The following is a 20139-nucleotide window of genomic DNA, read 5'->3' as shown; positions in this document are numbered from 1 at the left end:
CTGCAACAAACAATGGATAACTGCAAATCAGAAGTTCATTCTAGAAAGCAACTTAATTTCAGGCAACGCCATTCTCTAGGATTGAATATCATAAGTAAAGACATATAAAACTCAGCCACTGGTACCCTATCAGATGATTCATATTGATGATGAAATTGTAGTAACTGTTGATTTACAGAATGTAAATGACAGATAGCTCAACCATGGCTCTCTGTACAGAGCAGACCCATAGTTGTCTGAATTACAGCACTTGTTATAAATCAAGAAACATTCGATCAAGAAAAAACTGAAAACACACAAATGATTGAGCACAGACTTAACTAGACTCAAGCAAATGTTCAGGAGCCACTTCTTGAAATCTCTGCCACAGATTGACCACCACTGGCTTAGTGACTTCAGAGTGTATGTTCGGGTCTTGCTGGAGTTTAACCAGCTAAAACTGTTTAGGTTGCTCTTGTGAACACTGTCTGGTAAGCTTCCAGCTGCTTGTCCAACTATGACTACTCTAACCATTAGGGCTTTGGCTTGCAGATAGGAGCTCAACGGAAGAATCTCTGCACCCAGCCCTCCCCTCCAATTCATGCTGATGAGCCAGGCTGGCTGGTTAAACATGTCCTTTCCCAAACATGTCATTTGACAATTTCAGATCTGAGCTCTCTTGGTGGACAGCAAGTACCAGGACTCCCTGCGATCTTCCTTGTGATTAGCACAACTTAACATGACCAGCATCTTGATCTCAGAGTAGAGCATTACTTCCAGCCTCTTAAAAATCTAAGCATCTCTACCATAAGATCAATGTTTCAAATACTAAAATGATTTTGAATACTCACGCACGTGTGTGAAGGTCAAGGCGACTCACTGTTAGGCAAATTGAAACTAGAGCAGCAATGTCATTTAGAGAGGCCAAATAATAGGCCTGTGGGAAGTCAAAAAAAAGCATGGTGCAATATCCTCTGAGATTTGGCTTGAGGCACATGAGGCAGAAATTCCACCTGGGTCCACATCGACTCTATTAACGTAGCATTTCTGAGTGAACAGAATTTGGCAAATTCTTAAATATGGCCTCAATTTTGAAGCCTTTTTTTTGTGAGTTTTTTTTAAGAATTACAGAAAACAAATTTCAAAGTTAAGGTTGAATTTAATGACTTGGCCCCCAGCTTCTCACTCAGAGGCACGAGAACCACCAATTGAGCCAGATTGACACAATCCCCAGAATGTTGGTTGGGGAGGCACAATGGAGCTAATCATTAAACATAATAATAATCCTTGCATTTGATGTGGCACCTTATCACATCTTCGAGACGTCTCAAAGCACTTTATATTTCAGATTTAGTTATGTTATATTTTACTGTGTAATGACAAAGCAAGGACTTTTCAGAAATGTTAAATTTACAAACCCCTTGTGAAAAATCTAAGACTTACACACTGATGCTGAGCTCAGTGCTATTAGTCTGAATATGACAAGAACACAGTGCTCACAACAGCAGGAATCTCACCAGAAGGATGAGTCCCAGTCAACAATTTATGGACTTGCGTTATTTCAGAAATGCTTGAAAAGACTCAAGAGAGATCATATTAAAATTTTAGACTGTAAAGGATGGAGAACATGAAACCCAAAGATATAGTATAAAATGTGGATAAAACATCCATCCACAATTGGATAAAACATCTAAAACACATCCAAACAATGTTCAATGAATACAAGAGCCCTAATTATATAATTAATTCTTATATTTGATCTAGTACCTTATCCAAAATGCTTTTCTGTAAAGTGTAGTGACTGTATTTTGTGGATAAATATAGCAGCCAATTTGCATACAGTAAAGATCTGCAAACAACCACGAAGAAAATGAGCGCATTTTTTTAATTGAGGGACAGCCTAGACTATTAGTTCAAAATGTGGGGCGTGAATCCATTACGTAATTAACAACAACAAATTGTATTGATGCATCACCATTCATGCAGGATAGTGTCTTGAAGAGCGGTACAGTGGCAGGGATGGAAGCCAAGTAAGAGAGAAGTGGGAAGAGGGAAGAGGCATTTAACCACCATTTAGTTCTTTCAAATGTTATTAAGGACCTGGGTAACTATTTAAAACAGGGACATTGAACAATTTTTTAAAATGGCTTCTGAGTGACTTTGTGTTGTACGTTGTGAATACATACCAATATTATTGCTGTAATATCAACGTGCTGTCAAATCTGCACAACAAATAAGATTGGGAAAATTACACAGGAATGGGATTGGAGGAGAGAACTTCAGTGGAGGTTAGCACCAGCACATTCACAATTGGAAAAGAACAGGGATTTGAGGAGAGAGCTGGGGCGAGGTGGTGATGGGGAGTTAAGCACTACCAAAGAAATAATGGCCGAATAGCCTCCTATCTTGGAATTTCTATGATTCTTTGTTTGTAAAAAACGTCCTGAAGTGACCCTATTAGTAGCCCCACAACTCACTTTCAACAACAACAACAACAAGATTTCATGTTTTAGAGCGCCTTTCACGTTGGGAGGACGTCCCAAGGCGCTGCATTTTGATGGCAGCCAATTAATACACAGCAATGTTTCACAATTAGCCATGAAGTAAAGGACTACTTTTATTTTTGGGATTGCTTGCCATGACACTGATAGAAACGCCTTTCTCTTTTCAGACACCTCATGGGATCTTAATGTCCACCTGAACAGGCAGATGGGACCTCAGTTTCACATCTCATTTGAAACACCTCCGACAATGCAGCTCTTTCTCAGCACTGTAATGGAGTATCAGCCTGGTCTGTGACTTCAAAGTTCCAACATGGGGCTTGAACCCACAGCTTTGTGACTCAGATGAAAGTGAGTCTTAGCTCAAATGAGCTAAGGTGACACATTGTATACTGAAAACTTGCTGTAATTTCAAATGATTATGTATTATTTCTTGAATACGCTTATATATATCAATGACTCGTTCTTTTAATGCAGCAAAACAATAATTAAGCATAAATTGCAGGAGAAATATGTCAAGTGTTGAAAATGGATCATGTGTTTTTTACTCACTGATTCAGTCAGAGCAATACAGTTTTTCAAAAAAAATTGCAGATGATCACTTCAAGGACACTTTTGTTACAGACTTTAAAGGGGCATTTTGCAAGATTCTTTTTTGGTCATCCGCTTGTCTAACCTATGCTGAAACCCATCGCTATACTTAAGAGTATCCAAACCAAACTAAGAGTTCTGCATATGTATGCCACAAATACTGGAGTAATCCTCCAGGGACACACCTCCTTACCTAATTAGAGAAAGTACTTTGTGCATGTTGGTGAGAGCCAAGGCTGGGAGACCCCAGAGTGTGCGTTGGGGTACTGCTGGAGTTTGAACAGATAAAACCACATAACTTACTATTGAGAGCACTGCCTGGTAAACGTTCCCACTGCTTGTCGAGGTAGGACCACCCTACCATTAAGGCTTTGGCTTAAAGGTTAGCAGGAGCTGAGTGAGAAGAATCCCTGCCCTCTGTGACCAGTCTACCCATCCACATCCAGCTGATGAGCCAGGCTGGATGGTCTGTCATTAGCAGTGTCTTGGAGTAATGATGACCCATCTGGTTCAAGAACTGGTTTACTGAAACCATCACTAAGAAAACTCAGCTCCGAGAAGATCCCACATAATAATCCTTGCATTTAATTTAACGCTTTTCACGTCTTCTAGAGGTCTCAAAGTGCTTCACAGAATAGACTGTAAAGTGAATTGACTGTATATTTGTGAGTGAAATGCTGCAGCCAATTACACATAGCGGTGTCCCACAAAACAGTCATGGATTGAAGTGACACACCTCACTCCCCCCACCCCCATCCCCTTCAAGGAGTCACTGGTTTGTAACTTAACATCTAGAAAGCATCAGTTTATTTCCTCAGTAGATGGAAAGCAGGGACCAGGAACTCCCTGTAAATGTTGTGGTGAAATACAAATGATGAGCACTCTCCTCCTGCCCACAGTTTGGACATACATTCTACCCCCAATTGAGTGATGGTTGCATCAGTTGGAAATGCAGAGCTTGAGTGTACCTTTCTGCATACTCGACATACTGTAGGATAGTTCAATAAATTTCAAAGCAAACTTGTTGGCAATGATGCTGACCTGACATAGTTTCACGTTTTAAAAGCAGTCAAGCTAGAGCAAGTATAATCAAATGCAAGGATTATTATTATTATTATAACATCTGATGCAGCATAGCCTTATCTTGTGCACCTCCTACAATAAGCAGTTATTCCTGGCTGTTCCAGAAATTAAATCTCAGGAGGAGAAATACAAAGGATATTCAAATTGGATTCAAAATCCGGTCTCCAGGTTGAAAATCCAGTCCTTATCGGCTGCTGAATTAGTTACTTCACTTTCTGATAATGCCGCGGTAACTGGTTATAACAATTTGTTTTTTTCAACTGTTTTCACATGAATTTAACCTCTTTTTTTTAAATCCACATCACATTTTTTTAAAAAAGTAACCTGATTTACCACCAGCATAGTACATCTCCAAACCTCTGAACTCACAATCCCTCCCCATCTACTTTGGGGCCACCCACCTACAGTTCAGGTGCCCAGACAGGATTGTTAAACACTTTGGGATGTTCTCCCAATGTGACAGGAGCTACATAAATGTAAATTTGACTTCACAAAGTTAGTGGGAGCAGATGAACTGAAGTGTGAGGATTCTTACTTATAAATTGCTGCTACTTATCTAAGGACACAATTAATTGGTCTGTGGAAATATAAGAGGGAAATTGACCTGAGGTCTAATTCGAGATAGTCTCAATGTGCTAATTGTGGTGCCGGGAAGTACTTTTTGGACATCTTGCTGTTTTGCTTTGCAATTTTTGCTAATGAAACAGTTTTCCGCATTGGTAAACCAGAAGTTACAATTAACTAAACAGATTCAAGCCCAGCTTGTGTATACCACAAAGTAGATCCCTGTATATGTGAAAACTCTGTCCTCCAATAGCCTGGGAGATACAGTTCAGAGATTAATTGCAAGTGAATCTCAGTTCCTCTGCACCTGAATCTTTTGTTCTTAGGCATCTGACATGTTCATGGTGGCTGTAATGCAGCACAACTCATTCTCTCTTCTACAGTATGAATGGTGGAACTGGGAGAGGGGAGGCAATTTATCTGGAGCTTTGTTTATCTAGTTGTACATGAGCCCTCATATTGGTAGTGCCTGCTTCACAGCAGTCTTTGTAGTAGATGACTCATTTCAAACACTTGTCATCTTGGCTTTCATCAACATGTTGCACCAGGAAGCCTCTATAGATGTTCTTACTGACAGATATTTCAAAGTCAAGACAACTTAATTTTCCTACATTTTGAATAGGTTAAATCGAGAGAAAGAATAGGTGCATTACTTAACTATAAGGAAATAAAAATAAATAAATCCTTGCATTTGATAAAGCTCATTCACATTAGAAGGCTGTCTCAAAGCGCTTCACAGGATGTACTGCTAAGTGTAGTGACTGTGCATTTTGTAGGTGAATGTGGCAGCTAATTCACACACAGTAATGTCCCAGAAACAGCCATGGAGTGAATGACCAATTTTCATCCAAAGGATTGTTGGCTACTACGCCAGGCAAAACTTCCCTCTCTTTTCAAATAGTGTCATAGTGGGATCTTTAAAATCCACCTGAACAATCGGACATCACTTTAAAATCTCAGTCGAAGAATGGGACCTCCAGCAATGTAAGAGCTTGAATCCACAACCATCTGGCTCAAAAACAAGAGTGCTACCAATTGAGCCAGGCTGATACCCAAATAAATAAATAATTACTGGTGAAATATCCTGCTAGTGTAAATTATTGCATTGCAAATTGAAGCAACTGGAATATCAGGATGTAGTGTAGAAAACCTTGAAAGACCTTTTGCACCGCTTTGATTGTTAGGACTATTTTTAGTGCCACACAGAATCCAGGAAAGTTTACAGCACAGAGGAGTCTGTGCTGGTCCTAGCTTCCTCACCAGGGCTATCTTTTCTAGTCCCATTCCCCTGCTCTTGTTTCCCAGATACATTTTATTATTTTTTCTTAGTGTTATCTAATTCCCTTTATTTGATCTTATGGATTTACCTCCAATAGATATTTGTGGTACATCATTCTAGATTCTGACCGTGCTGAGTCAACACAACAATTTGCGTTTTGAAAGTCTTAGTGAAAATTTACTAATTTTTGTTAATAATTCCAGGTGCAATCATATGCATGTAGGGATCAGGACCAAACATCAAGCCTTGCACAGGGTTAATTACCCATTTTAGGTTGTGCTTTTGCTTGCTATAGCTATCGCATAGTGCTTGTCTTACTGCTTTAATTTAAATTTCAGGAGCTTTTTCCATCTCGTCCTTTTCTAGTTTGACAACCAAAGTTTCATTTCAGCCTCATAATAAGGGAGGCTACTGCAAAAGAAGGTTAAACAGTCTTTGGGGATGAGGAGAGACAGACAGGCATTGAAAGAATGGTGCACAAAACAATTTAAAGTAAGTGGCAGCCAATATGCAGGACAGCGAGTCCTTTTTCCTAGACGCAGCTTCAAGGAGCAATAACTGAGTAGCCTGCTCCTTGCCCAAGGATATCACAGTGAAGTTGCAAAACCTAATAAGTAATGATATCCACATGCAATAAACAGGTCATACTGCCTCACTGCTAAATGTCAAGCTGATTGTGGCATCTATTTTTATGCATTTGGCTCATTCCAGGAACCAGCAGATCAACTGGGAGGTACAGTACAGGCCAGTTTCCTTCTTGTAAAGTTACCTGTTGGTAATGCTGTGGACAAAATGACCTTGTGCTATATTTCCTTCTCAAGAGATGGCACAATACAGATGTGAAGCCAGGGACAATCTTGCAATGGAGCAAAGTTTCCCTGGGTTATGGCATGTACACACATAAACAGCTTCTCGGAAGCTGTATGATTATCATAATAAGAAATTTTTTATTTTTGAAACAGGAAATCTCTGTACAGGAAGAGATTTGTCACGTTTATCCTCCTGCTCCTTGTTTTCATAAATTGATTTTTTTTACAATTATTCTCACTTCCCAGCTCTCTCTCCATTTCCTTAATGTTTTTGTTGTTCGGGTGTTCATTCAGTTCCCTTTTGAATGTTTGTTTTAATCCAGTTTCAATAGTCACTGGTGATAAATAATCCCTAACACTGAAAACCCTTCGCCTTCACCTACGAAATACACTACACTTTACAATAAAATCCTGTAAATGTGTCCTCCCATTGTGAAACAAGCAATATTAAATCCAAGGACTATTATTATTATATTAAGAATTACTGTGTTTGTATTGTACTGGGAGTGCGGAGCAATAAGCTCATCAGAGGCCTCTTATCCTGTATCAGAGTCCTGCTGTGGTTTTCACACTGGTAGATCAGCAAATATAGGAAATTAAATTGCATTGATCAAGGGAAAGTAATGTGTCATCCAAATTCCATTCACATGTAAAAGCTGACATTTCTCTATTGTGTAGGACAGAACAGTTTTTGAGAATTCTCACTGAATATTCATGCAATCACATGAGGGCCCAATAGTCCTATCTCAGCGATGTTATTGTGTTAATGAAAAGTCAAGCAATCAATGACAAAACACCTGCAACAATGTTTCTGAAGCAGCTGATCAGCCATTTGCCATTATAAAACCCAAACCTATGTGAACACAGCTGGGTAAAGTTCCAGGCACTATTTTCTATTGCAAAACTAAATGTAGGGCTAAGTTCTATAATCAGAAGGGAACCATATTTATTTTGATTGTGCTGGTTTCAATCATCTTCCCCCCTCCACTCCCCCAATCAGATGACCAGCCAGTTTGTAAAGCCTTTTGAGTTGTCCTCCTGATGTGAAATGTGCTACATAAATATAAAGTATATTGGTCAGTATTGAAAAGGCATTCATTCAAAGAGTGCAAGTTGCTGAAACTGACACTGGCAGACTACAACTACCTGAAGGAAGAGTGAAAACAGACCAAGAAGAGCAATGAAAGGTGTAAGCAAGAGGCCAGTTGTGGTTGTAACGTTATGGGATAAAGCAGATTATTCACCCTGCTTTGATTTCTGCAATACGTTTTATTTGCGCAAATAAATGTTTTATCAGCATGCCTGAATAGAGTTACAACAGAGTAACCTGCTGAATCAGATCTCAACTCAGTGCCATTATCATGTCACCGAATTACTTGGCAAGAAGCCTTCAGTATTCTTTGAAATGCAAGGCAATTAAGAATGTAACCTGAAGGCAATCTACTCTCAGTGTGACATTCAAGCAAATGCAGGTGACAAGATGTGATGTATAACAATTTAATGCAGACATAATGTGCTTTCTGAAATCCAGCTTCTTGTCTAAAATTCCCAGGCTCTGAACATATCTTCCCCCGTTTCAAAACACAAAATACTGTAGACTTTAATTCTCTCTTCTAAGGAAACTAATGACAACCACTAATTTCAGAAGGAATAAGAAGGCGTCTGAGTCATCAGGGAGAAAAGGGTTTACGACAATCCATTATGACATTCAAAATAAATAACTTTAGAACTGAAACCGAACATAATCTTTTTACCTATTTGTTTTGAAATTGCCTCTGAGACTATTGATGGAGATGTGCTTAAACTAAGTTTTGTTTAGAAAATAGATTACAATATTATGTTTATGAGCTTCAAAATAGCTGCCCGAGACCACATGAAAAAGAGGTACGTAGTTATATTTGAACCTTACCCCGTGGCTGCTTCCCAATAACCCAGTCAGTAAATACACTGCCTAGTGTGACACCTGGCCACGCAGAGCAAAAAGGTCCCAGATTCTACCCTTGCTCTATGAGAAATCCACAATTATCGTAACCGTCAAGGCACTATAATTGACCACCGCAACCCTACACAATGGAGAAGAAAATCCCCTCCAACTCCTGCTCGATATGTAGTGACTCCTAGAAAGTAAGCATCTGTGGGCATTGGGTGATAGCACAATTGGACTTAGCTATGATTTCCTCCATAGTCAAATAACCTCCTACATAAAACACTTAGTCTCGCCTGATACATGAAGAATATGACACAGTCAAATCCACTTTCAGGTGCGGATTTTCAGCTGTGCTATGTCCATGTATATAATTAAATTGAAAAAATCACTTACATTTGGGATAGCTCTTCATGTCGGGAGGATTTCTCAAAGTGCTTCACAAGATTTGGTGTAAAGTGACTGTATTCTTTATGCAAATGATAATTAATATGACCTTAATTTGTACAAAGATAATGTTTTCCAATATTCACTGGATTCAGAATGTATCCCACATGAGCGTGACCTACATAACAGATTCACTATAAGAGTGCCCTACATAACAGACTCTATGAATATGTCCTACATAGGTCACTGCGAGAGTGATGACCTACATAACAATCACTGCAAGAGTGACCTACATAACAAGACTCACCTTGTGGGTGAGATTGTTTAATGTTTCTCACTCATGATACTGATTGAAGTTCTAGATTAAAGGTTTACCATTATTTATTCAAGAAACCTGAATACTGCTATTTGGGATATATAGCAATTTTCAACTTCCATCAATTGCTCAGTTGGTCTGGTGCAGCACCAGACCATAGTTGCTGATTCACATCCCATTCTCTGCTGAGTTTGCCAATCTCTTCCTGGATAGTAGTTGGGATACTACAACTAAATTCAGAATGCATCCCACATGAGAGTGATCTACAGAATAGACTCACCACGCAAATAACCTACATAGACAGGAAAAAGGAATAGGAGTGGGCCATTCTGTCCATCGAGCCTGTCCCATCTGCCTACATCTGTTTTTAGTGGGCCCAGCTCTGCTTTTACCACTCTCTTTCTCTTAATATATTTATGAAAACTTTTACGTTGTTTCTGGTTTAGGGATGGATCGCCAGTAAAGGTGCATATGTAAGCATAGGAAGCCCCCACAGGCTCACACAGGAAAAATGGACACCTTGAGGTACCCACATGCTGTATGTGGTAGGAAAAATAAATGAATAAAAGTAACACATAAAAGGAGGAGATAAAGGAAGAAAATTAGCAGAAAAATAAAGTTAAAAAATGTTTTAACCACTTCAAATTATCACCTCAGAGCCTGTTTAGCAACAGTAAGAAATGAATGAACAGTTGGTCTGCTCCGTGTATCAAGCGTTAGGCGTAATATTGTATCATCTATGGAGCTCAAGCAAAGTTCTAAAGACAAATGAATCATGTATGGTCAGACCTCAGTGGCTTTCCTTTTGCAGTAAAAGCTTTGACACCATCGTGCAATATAAAAGAAAAGCGTTAGTAATAAATATTCTGTTTGCTTTGAGTTAGCTTTGAATGAGGTCTGCATTGCTGATGCAGCTGAAGAACTGGAATAAATTTGTGGACAGAGATAAAAGGAAAAGTAAAAAAATCCTAGAAATCTGAAATAAAAACAGAACATGCTCAGTGGGGCTATTAGCACCTGAAAGAGAATGACAGGCTAAGATTTTGAATAACATCCTCCACGAGCACACAAGATAGATTCATCAAACATAAATGCACTTTTGGACAACTTTGATCCCTCCCATCCCTCTCCCCCCAAACTTTCGCAACACCCCGCAGCTTGGGTGCCTAACCAGCTGTGCGAACCCCCTTGATATGTCCTCCCCACATGAAAGGCACTTATAATTGTAAATTGTTGTTATTGCTTCTTCAAAAAATCAATTTTCCATTACCATTGTGCAGTGAAGATGAAAGCCAAAAAACAGGAAAGTGACTGCAGAGAGTTGTTAGTTGTGTGAGGAGCAGGTAGGATACCTGGAAATGGAAATTCTCAGGAAAGATATTAAACAGGCATCAGATAAAAAAAGAACTTGGCATTTTAAAATCATTCCTTATACTTCTGGACATCTTATGATATTTCATAGTAATTACAATTAAATGTAATGATTGTTATTGTAGGCATAAGATTGCTTTCCAACTCTACCTACTGAATTCAACATCTTAAGGATTGAACTTAGAGAAACTTTTCTTTAAAATAATCTGTGTGTACCTAACAGAACTTCAAGATGTAGAAAAATGGTGCATCCAGAACTACATTGGACATTCTTTGTTTCATACAATAGTTGAAAATATCCATTTGGAAATCTGACCATACTGCGTTGCATCGAATGATATAGCCCAGAAAAGGCCATTCAGCCCAAGTAGCCATGGAAGACTTGACAAGATTACATTGATATATTTTTTTAAATTGTATTTCAGCCTTGAGAAAGTTGAACCAAATTGAATGTCTGAAAGCTTATCCTTCATTGTTGGCAAACAAGCAATAGGATAGCATTACCACCACAGAAGGACCACACATCTTCAGGATTGTCTTCTAAAAGGAAGACAGAAACCTCCAATGAAACCTACACTGCTTTTAGACAAAACGATGGACTTGCATTGGACACACCAACATCTAACATTGTGAAGTCCTGTAGCTCAGTGGTTGGAGCACTCGCCTCGAAAGCGAGAGACCTGGGTTCGATTCCCAGCAGGGCAAAATTTTGGACAATTTTCCTCACTCCACACGCCTTTGTTTATCTAGCAGTAAGTAGGATCCCAGTTGTTAGTCGATTGGCGGATTACTTTTCTGGAGATTATAATACCTCAAGAAAAAAAAACAATAAATTGGTCACTCAATCCACAACTGTTTGTGGAACACTGCTGTGCGCAATTGGTTGCCACGTTTTTCCCACAAATATACAGTCAATTCACTTTACAGTATGTTCTGTGAAGCGCTTTGAGACGACTCGAAGATGTGAAAAGTGTTATATCCAAATAGATGAGGTGAGAGAAAAGTTGCATATTTCACAGTGCAGATAAATTTGTGAGTTGAACTACATTTCATGAAATACAATGTACTTCTACCCCGATGTTTCTAAAAAAAAAGCACAACTTTCATCCCTTGGGCAGCACCACGGAGGACTGAAAAATTAGCGAACCACATAGGGAAGAGAGAATCATACATTTGAAATGAGTTTCATTTATTGCAAAAAGATTTTTTTAATTAAAATTTTGTTATTATTGGGGTCTATAATCTGGTTTGATCAATAGCACTCTCACCTTAAAGGCAGAAGTCTCAGTTCTAAGTCTTCCTTGGGGAGGGGGTGGAAGAGATGGGCAGGCTCTGAGGTGACATGCTTGGCAAAAGAATGTTGGAATTGTGTCAATCCTCTATGGCACTCGGTAATCCGTTTTCTGAGCCAAGTGATCCGCAGTACTCCAGGTCACTGCTGACGACAGACCATCCAGCCTGGACTTGAAACGGCAGATCAATCACTGGAGGTAGGGACTTTTTCCTCTCAGGTTCTGTTAACCCTGCAACCAGAGCTCTAATGGGTAGAGTGGTCCTAGCTGGACACCAGCAGGAAAGCTGCTAGATAGAACTTTCAATGATATGCTTTGAGGTTTAGGCTGGTTAAATTGTAGCAGTATCCCAACGTTCATTCCAGATTTAGGAAATATGGATAAATATTTCTAGTTTCATATTGGACTTTTATAACTAACGGTACTATGTACCAGGATAAGTGCAGCTCTCCTACTTTTCTCTCACTAATCATCAGAGTGCTCACAATGTATGCATTATGAGTTAGGAGAGCCAGATGCTGATGCTGACACTACAATCCCCAGCACTCAGCACTAACTCAAAAATCTAAATTTTATCATAATGATTTATTGTCCAGCTCATGAGGAAGACAAAGTTCTGGGTCACGAGGGGATGAGGGGTATTGTGATATGGAGGATTTCTGTGTTGGGACAAGAGGAAAGAAGAGCAATCACAGACTCAAAGAGCAGAACCTTGGGATACCCAGGTAGGAGAAGGGAATTTTGCATTTATAAAGAGAGAAGAGGCTTTGAGCTACCAAGCTAAGAAATGTGTCAGTCTGGCTCAATAGGTTGTGGATCCATGCTTTGTGTTCAGGCTTGAGCTCGCATAGTCTAAGATGGCACTCCAATGCAGTGCTGGTGGACTGGGAGTGGACTTTCGTTGGGGGTGAGGGTCTTCAAATGGGACTTCCTCCCGACGTGAAAGGCGCTCTATAAATGTAATTTTGTTGTTGTTTTTCAGATGAGATGTTAAATCAGGGAGTTAAATCTGCTGGTCATTAGAATGTTAAAGATTCCTTGGCATTACTTGAAAGAGAACTGAGTTTCTCCTGGTCCAGGCCAACAATACCACAAATAAAATTGGTCATTCACATCTTTGCTGTTTGTGGGATACTGCTGTGTGAACATGGCTGCTGTGTTAGCCTACAAAAAATTAAAGTCATTGCACAAGGCCCTGGAAGGTCGGGATTTGGACCTGAGCAGGGGGTAAAATGACACATGAATCTAACATTTTTCTCAAAAAATGAGAAATCTAAAAACTCCTTAGAGGTAGTTGACAAATTCTCACACCTCTAACTGAATAAAACGTTACACTCAAGTCCTCTGTGTCTTGCATCTGTGCAAGAGAATGTGGGCATAAGAGTGAGATGGGAAGAGGGGGAAGCAAAGACACTGCAATCTGGACATTAGGGTCAGACATCAACAAGAATGCTAACATTAGCAATCAAATATTTATATTATGGGTAACTTACACCAAAATAAAAATGCTAAAACTTTTCTCAATTGAACTTCTGAAGAAAGATCATTTGTAAGTCCTACAGAATGCATGCACACAGTCAATATGATTAAGTTAGACTGCTCGTTTTATCCCAATGTTTTCCAGGAAGACATCAATGCAAGAAATATTCCACATGGTTCGGCTTCTTGTTCAGTGACTCCCACGCACAAAAGACACAACTCTTTCATCTCAAGATTATAGACATATTGTGTTCACAAGTCACAATCCGTCTGTCAGCTGAATAGTTCACTGATACTGGTGCTGAATTTTTACACATTTTTGAGAGAATACATTTTATTGCATTGTGCAGATTTTAATACCTACAAGTAACATATGCATTTGCTTAAGTGAAATGATTTATTGCATTAGGCTTTCAGAACAACTGGTGTTCAATCACTTATTAAGAATGTTATTCAGGTGTCAAACTTGCTCAGTTGGTATCATTCTCACCTCAGAGTTAGAAGATTGTGGGTTCAAGACACACGTCGGGACTTTTGAGTTTATAGAATAGACCAATGTTCCAATGCAGTGCTGGGAGTGTGGTTCATTGTCAGAGGTGCCATCCTTCAAATGAGAAGTCAATCAAGTTCCCATCGACTGTTTGGGTGGGTGTTAAATATCCTATTGCACTATTTGAAAAGAGAATGCATTTTTTCCCTTTGTCCTGAATAATATTCCATCAAATAAATTGATCATTCACTTCATGGCTGTATGTGGGACATTGCTATCCAGGAGGGGGGGTGTGGGGGAGGGGTGGAGTAGGGAGTAGATATCACCACAAAGAGCTTTCATATTTCCCAGATCCTCTCTTTTTNCATGTGACCTTCAGTCACAGGTCAACCAAATGGCCAGTAATATTAATAATAAGAATGTAATTGGTGCAGCACATTTCACATCAGGCGGATGCCTCTAAGTGCTCCGCAGGATGTACTGTGGTGTGACTGTGTGTTTTGTGGACAAACACAGCAGCCAAGTTGAAGTGAAGGACAAATTTTATAGGGGGATTGTTGGGCAAGACTCCAGGAGAAACTCCCTTCTCTTTCCGAATAGTGCCACAGGATCTTCAGTATCCACTTGAACAGGCCGATGGGATCTCAGTTTAACATCTCATCCATATAGGGACCAGATCTGGCTGCAACCCCTCAGGTCATGGTTCACTGTTTGGTGGCCACTTAGATCCTCTCGTGGTCTGACTGGGATCACCTGGCTTTCCAAAGACTTTGGCCCCAGGGAAACATCCTGCATGTGTTACAGGCAATGGGGCAACAATATCTTTTTCTTTTGGGTCAGCCGAGTGAGTATCTAAACCAAACAAAGTTGCATGGATCCCACCCACACAGGCATTCCTGTGCAATTGAATATGATGCATGTAGGAGGGACACATCCTGCTTTCCTAATTATGGAGAGTCTTTGGTGCAGGCTGGGAAAAAACAAGGCTTGGGGACCCCAAAGTGTGACTTTATCATTGACACTGAAAATACAGTACAAGATTTGCTAGTATTTGTTATTCATACACCGAAGATATAGTCAGTGTAAAAGTGGATCAGACTCTTCTAAAAAAGAAAAGAAGGTTCTAGTTTCTACAACTCTTTGTATCTGATTTGGTCATTAGTATTCATTTTAATATTGTCTTATTGACAAATGGGCCCCTATTCGGGACATTGCCTTTTGAAACATCATTTGTCACAAATGCCTGAAGAATTATATCAAGGAGTGGATGTTTCTGTCACAGAGATTTATACATTCTAAAAAGCATCACAACAACCCGACATTCAACATTAGCCGCCCGGCCTATAATCGATTAAGTAGAATGTCAGTTCTCATTGCACAATGACAGGATCAATGTCTGCAGGATTGCATGTCAAAACTATTCTTTCACAAGATGCCAAGTTCTAATTCATATCTATAATCTATTTTTTTAGCAGATCACCAAATACTGTCAATCTTAATTATTCTAAACTCAATTATAAATTGAGCATTTTTGGGGCTTAAATCCATGACCTCTGACTCCATGAATGTTTCCAACTGAGCCAGCCTAACACGCTACAAATATAGATTTCAATGGATTTTACAATCTAGGGTGGGGGATGGTAATATTCCACGCTGCCAACTAAAGGGACTTTGACCATAACTGGAAGGTTACTATATTTGGCAGCAAGTGGGATTGGGACATCCTCCCAACACGAAAGGCACTTTACAAATGTAATTTTGTTGTTTTTAAAAATTTATTTCTGTTGAAATTATGACAAGTGCGGAAATTGTTTGTAAATGCACCTCATTATATCCCATGTATTTCTTTCATCTGCTCCTAAACAGACCTTATGTCATACTCACACTCCACTGTGTTCATCAACGTTCAAGTGAATGGGTTCTTTCAATGCTGAATGTTGAAAATAATACAAGTTTGACCTTTGCGATTTGATAGAACTCCTGGAAAATGCAAATATCTTGCCAAAATTCAGCATCTAGAACATGATCAGAATTACAGCTCCCCTTATTACTTGTCTTATTGATGGTGTTAGCCTGGTACACATTGTCTCTGAGTCAGAGGTTGTGAGATCGAACCCTACATTGGGACTTCAAGTACACAGACTAGGCTGACACTCCAGTGCAGCACTGGGGGAGTACCGCATTGTTGGAGGTGCCATTCTTCAAGTGAGATGATAAATCAAGGTCCCATCTTCCTGTTCAGGTGGATGGTAAAGATCAAAATAGAAGGGCATTTCTTCCTATGTCTAGGCCAGCAGCTCCCCATATATTATTGGTCATTCACTTCACAGCTGTTTGTGGGACTTTGCAAATAGGCAGACATGTGTAATTACAAAATACAGTCACTACACTTTACGTAAGTCCTGAGAAGTGCTTTTTGTCTCTGCAAAGTGATAAGGCGCTGTATCAAATGCACGTTTTAATTATTATTATTATTGTTCTCAACAGTGCTGCTCCCACAAAGCACATGAAAAAGAATACCACTGAAAGGTTACACACATCTTCAGCCACTGGACAGGCTGCCTGCCTCCTGGGGAATCCCTACTATTTTGCTGGCATCCGGCAACTTTGGAAATACTATATGATCTTGTGTTCACAGTTGCCAGATTGCATAGGGAAGACAAAATGAAAGACAACACAATATGCAGGAAAAGCTTCCCACATTGCAAGTATGAAAGCAGAATGTCACTTCAACTAACCTTGGTTATAAATTAGCTGAAAAAATTGGAAAAATAGTAATGATAATAACAATGTCATTAATGAGTCATTCATAAAATGTCAAATAACCTACTGACCTTGTGAATTCTCCAAAATCTGTCACGCAAAAGCTCAGTTGTTGCCCTTAATGCTACTAAACCTATTATTTAGACAGTCAATCATATCAATAGCTTGTGATTTTACTTTATTTTGTCCATATACGCATACACAAACAAGCATCCAATAAGTTCTAATTCCCAACTTGCAGAGATTACTGTGCTATTCTCTAAAATTCTCTTGATTTAAAGAAATAATTATTCTGTAAGACTTTCAAAGTCAGAAGTGAACACTCATTCAGAAATGGTTACTCCAAGCCTGCAAATCAAGCTTACAAATTCTTACAAATCCTAAAGATTAAATTAATTACTTTGAAACCTCTCATCTTATGAAATCAGGGAATATTACATACCACAATCAGGTCATTTATCTTCACACCAGATTGGTTCAAGTAAAGAAGGCCCTTCAGCCCTTTTGATCTCATCGTTCCAGAATATCCGTCCTTTGGATGAGATGTTAACCCAAAGTCCTATCTGCTTGTTCAGGTAGACATGTCACTATTTCAAAAGAGAAAGGAGTTTCTCCTGGTGTCCTGGCCAACAATTCTCCCAAATAAAATTGGTCATTAATTTCATGGCTGTTCAATTGGACTCTACTGTTTGCAATTGGGCTGTCGTGTTCGCCTACAGACATACTTCATAGTAAATCCTGTGAAGCACTTCAATATGTCCTTCCCACACAGTGTGTCAAAGACAAGGTTTATTGTTACCCACCCTACTAACTTCCTATGATACATCAAACTGTTCTTGTAAACGAGTCTGGCCTCAATCACCCTTCCCAGTTTTCTTATTGTTGACTCACCGACTTGGGAAAATAAGAGATTTGTATTTTATCATTTTCTTGCTCTAAATTACAAGACAAGTAGAAAACTATCTAACGAGCAATGATAATTGAAATTAGTTTAAAATCTAATTGAAAAATTCTCTCATTACACCTCCTCAGATCAAATTGCTCCCTAATAAACTGCATTGATGACGTTAAATTATGTTTTTCTCGCTCAATCCGGGCAGCTATCCATCGTTCTCTGTATATTATAGAAACAGAAATTTTAAGCACAGTAGGAGGCTCTCTGTGTCCGTGTCAGTGCTGGCTTTCTAATTCTCTTTTTTTTATTAATCGCACTTCAAGCTTATGCAAATATAGATATGTGAATATTCAGAGGGAACATACATTCACACCGTATTAACAATATCAGAATAATATACCAATGTTGTTCACCAAGAAATACAGTCACTACACTTTACAGAAATCCCTACTTTGAGTTAGCCTACTGACATGAATTGTATGATAGCAAATGTAAGAATTATCACGTTAGTAGTAAATCACATTGATATAATTCCACTTACCTGCCAACAAGAAGAAACTCTCCCATTACACCAAGCCGTCTCATGGCCATCAGGAGGCCTCTCACTGTCATCCCCTCACAAAAACAGACCACAACTCTCGCTTTAGGCAGTCGTTCCCTGAGACTTCTTAGCAGTCTGTCGAAGCTCTTTTCCCCAGCATTGCTGTAGATTTTATCAGAGTGGGCAATGCACAGCCCCTCGTGTGCAGCTAACTCCTTGAAAGCTTCAATTCCACTCTCTCCGTAGTTTCCTGAAACACAAAGAGAAGTAAACCCAATTTGACTGAGGAGTAAAAATCCAAAGCTGCTTGCAGGAGCCAATCAGGCAGCTGGAGAGATTACAAAATTGGTTTGAATAAAGAAGGTCCTTTGATCCATTTGATCTCATCACTTCAGAATACCCAACCCACCATCCTCCAATCACAGCATCAAGCTGCTTTTTAAATGCTTCCCACTGTCCTAGCCTTAGCCATCTTTCTTGGCAACCTGTTCCAATCATTAATTATCCTCAGCGAGATTAAAGCTCACACTGCCTGGCATTTTAACTTTTTGCCTCAATTGAGTGAGCTGTGTCAATGGAGAATTAGGACAATGAGTGGGTATGCACTATAAAAGCAGCATTTCAGCATTTCATAATCTTTCAGCTGGTCTAGAAGCACTGAGCAATCTGCCAATACGCTCATCCAATCAAACCTTAATGTCTTGACCACAGTCTCTCAGGGACCTGCTGTTGACTTTCTTCATTCGTGCTTTCTTGATTGGTGCAATTTTTGCAAGGAGACCTGAACTGATTGCATCTACAAGCTGTCTCTGTCAGTCTTTAGTCTTTCAGCTTTACAACTGCTGTAATTTGGGCTTGTAAAGCACTGTTCAGCCAATTTTTAAGCTATGTAAAGGCACTTTTCAACCAATATAATTCTAATTTTAAAATAGGGATTTGCTCTATTTTAATAGATTTAATAATAGGTTTAAAATGTATAAGAGGTTAGAAAAAGCACCAGAATAGGATGGAAATAAAGATTTTAAAAAAAGGCAAGGAAGATGATTTTTTTTGAATAATTTGCAGTACACAGTATCTATTTAAATTGTATTTGGATTTATTTCAGTTAGGTGTAATGCTCCAGTATGGGATATATCTGCTTTGGGAAAAGTACTGGAGTAATTCAGAAGAGTTGCAGATGAAGATGAACATCTGTTCTATGAAATTCAATGGTTTCTGTACAAGACTCTAACTCCAATATTGTCTGAGGGAGGAAAGGGCAGGTTTGAAGCTATATTTATGTTGCAGTAATTTTATTGCTATTATGGTTGTCTTTTTTCCAGTGTCACAATGCATAAGCTGAAAACTGTCAGAAGTGATCAGTGCACAGGGAGAGGGGACAGGAAAATTCATTGTAATTCAAAGAAGTTGTTACTATTCCTTCTAATTTATAGGGGTACATTAAAGTAACCTTACTTTGATGTGATACCTTCACAGACCTAAGTTAGTAACCAATAAATAAATTACAAAAGATACGCTCTTTATAATGCAGACTCTTTATAAGGCTTTCAAATACAGCATTATAGGTTTTCCTCACAGTAATTAAACAGTTGAGAATTGAAGAGGAATTTGTATTATATTTGCATGAAAGTGTTGAATAACAGCAATTTTCACTTATGCAGCACCATCCATGGAGTGAGAGAGGGGATGTTGTCAATGGCACAGGCAAGGAAATGGAGTTTTAGATGGGTTTGAAAGCAGAGAGGGCGGGAACTAAGCAGAGGGAGTTTGGAAGACAACTCCAGACAACAGGGCCAAAGTGGCTGAGTGGGGGGCAAGAGGCTTGGATATTGAGTGTAGAGAAAGGGATTGCGGATATATGGTCTTTATTCCTTC

General features: G+C 39.2%; 1 protein-coding gene and 1 non-coding gene across 2 annotated transcripts in view; one reads left to right on the top strand and one right to left on the bottom strand.

The window, feature by feature from the left end:
* The window catches only part of grm1b (glutamate receptor, metabotropic 1b), a 113265-nt gene that overhangs the window by 81297 nt on the left and 11829 nt on the right, over nt 1–20139 (bottom strand). Inside the window, exon 2 of the mRNA XM_007894497.2 lies at nt 18265–18514. Coding sequence (XP_007892688.2) covers nt 18265–18514 — 250 coding nt within the window. The remainder of the gene's footprint in view (nt 1–18264; nt 18515–20139) is intronic.
* Nucleotides 11438–11509, top strand: trnas-cga. The gene has a single exon. It is a non-coding gene; the product is annotated as a tRNA-Ser (tRNA).

Source organism: Callorhinchus milii, unplaced genomic scaffold (assembly GCF_018977255.1).
Source record: "Callorhinchus milii isolate IMCB2004 unplaced genomic scaffold, IMCB_Cmil_1.0 Scaffold3, whole genome shotgun sequence".
In the NCBI taxonomy this organism is placed as follows: domain Eukaryota; kingdom Metazoa; phylum Chordata; class Chondrichthyes; order Chimaeriformes; family Callorhinchidae; genus Callorhinchus; species Callorhinchus milii.
This window is presented reverse-complemented; position numbering and strand designations above follow the sequence as displayed.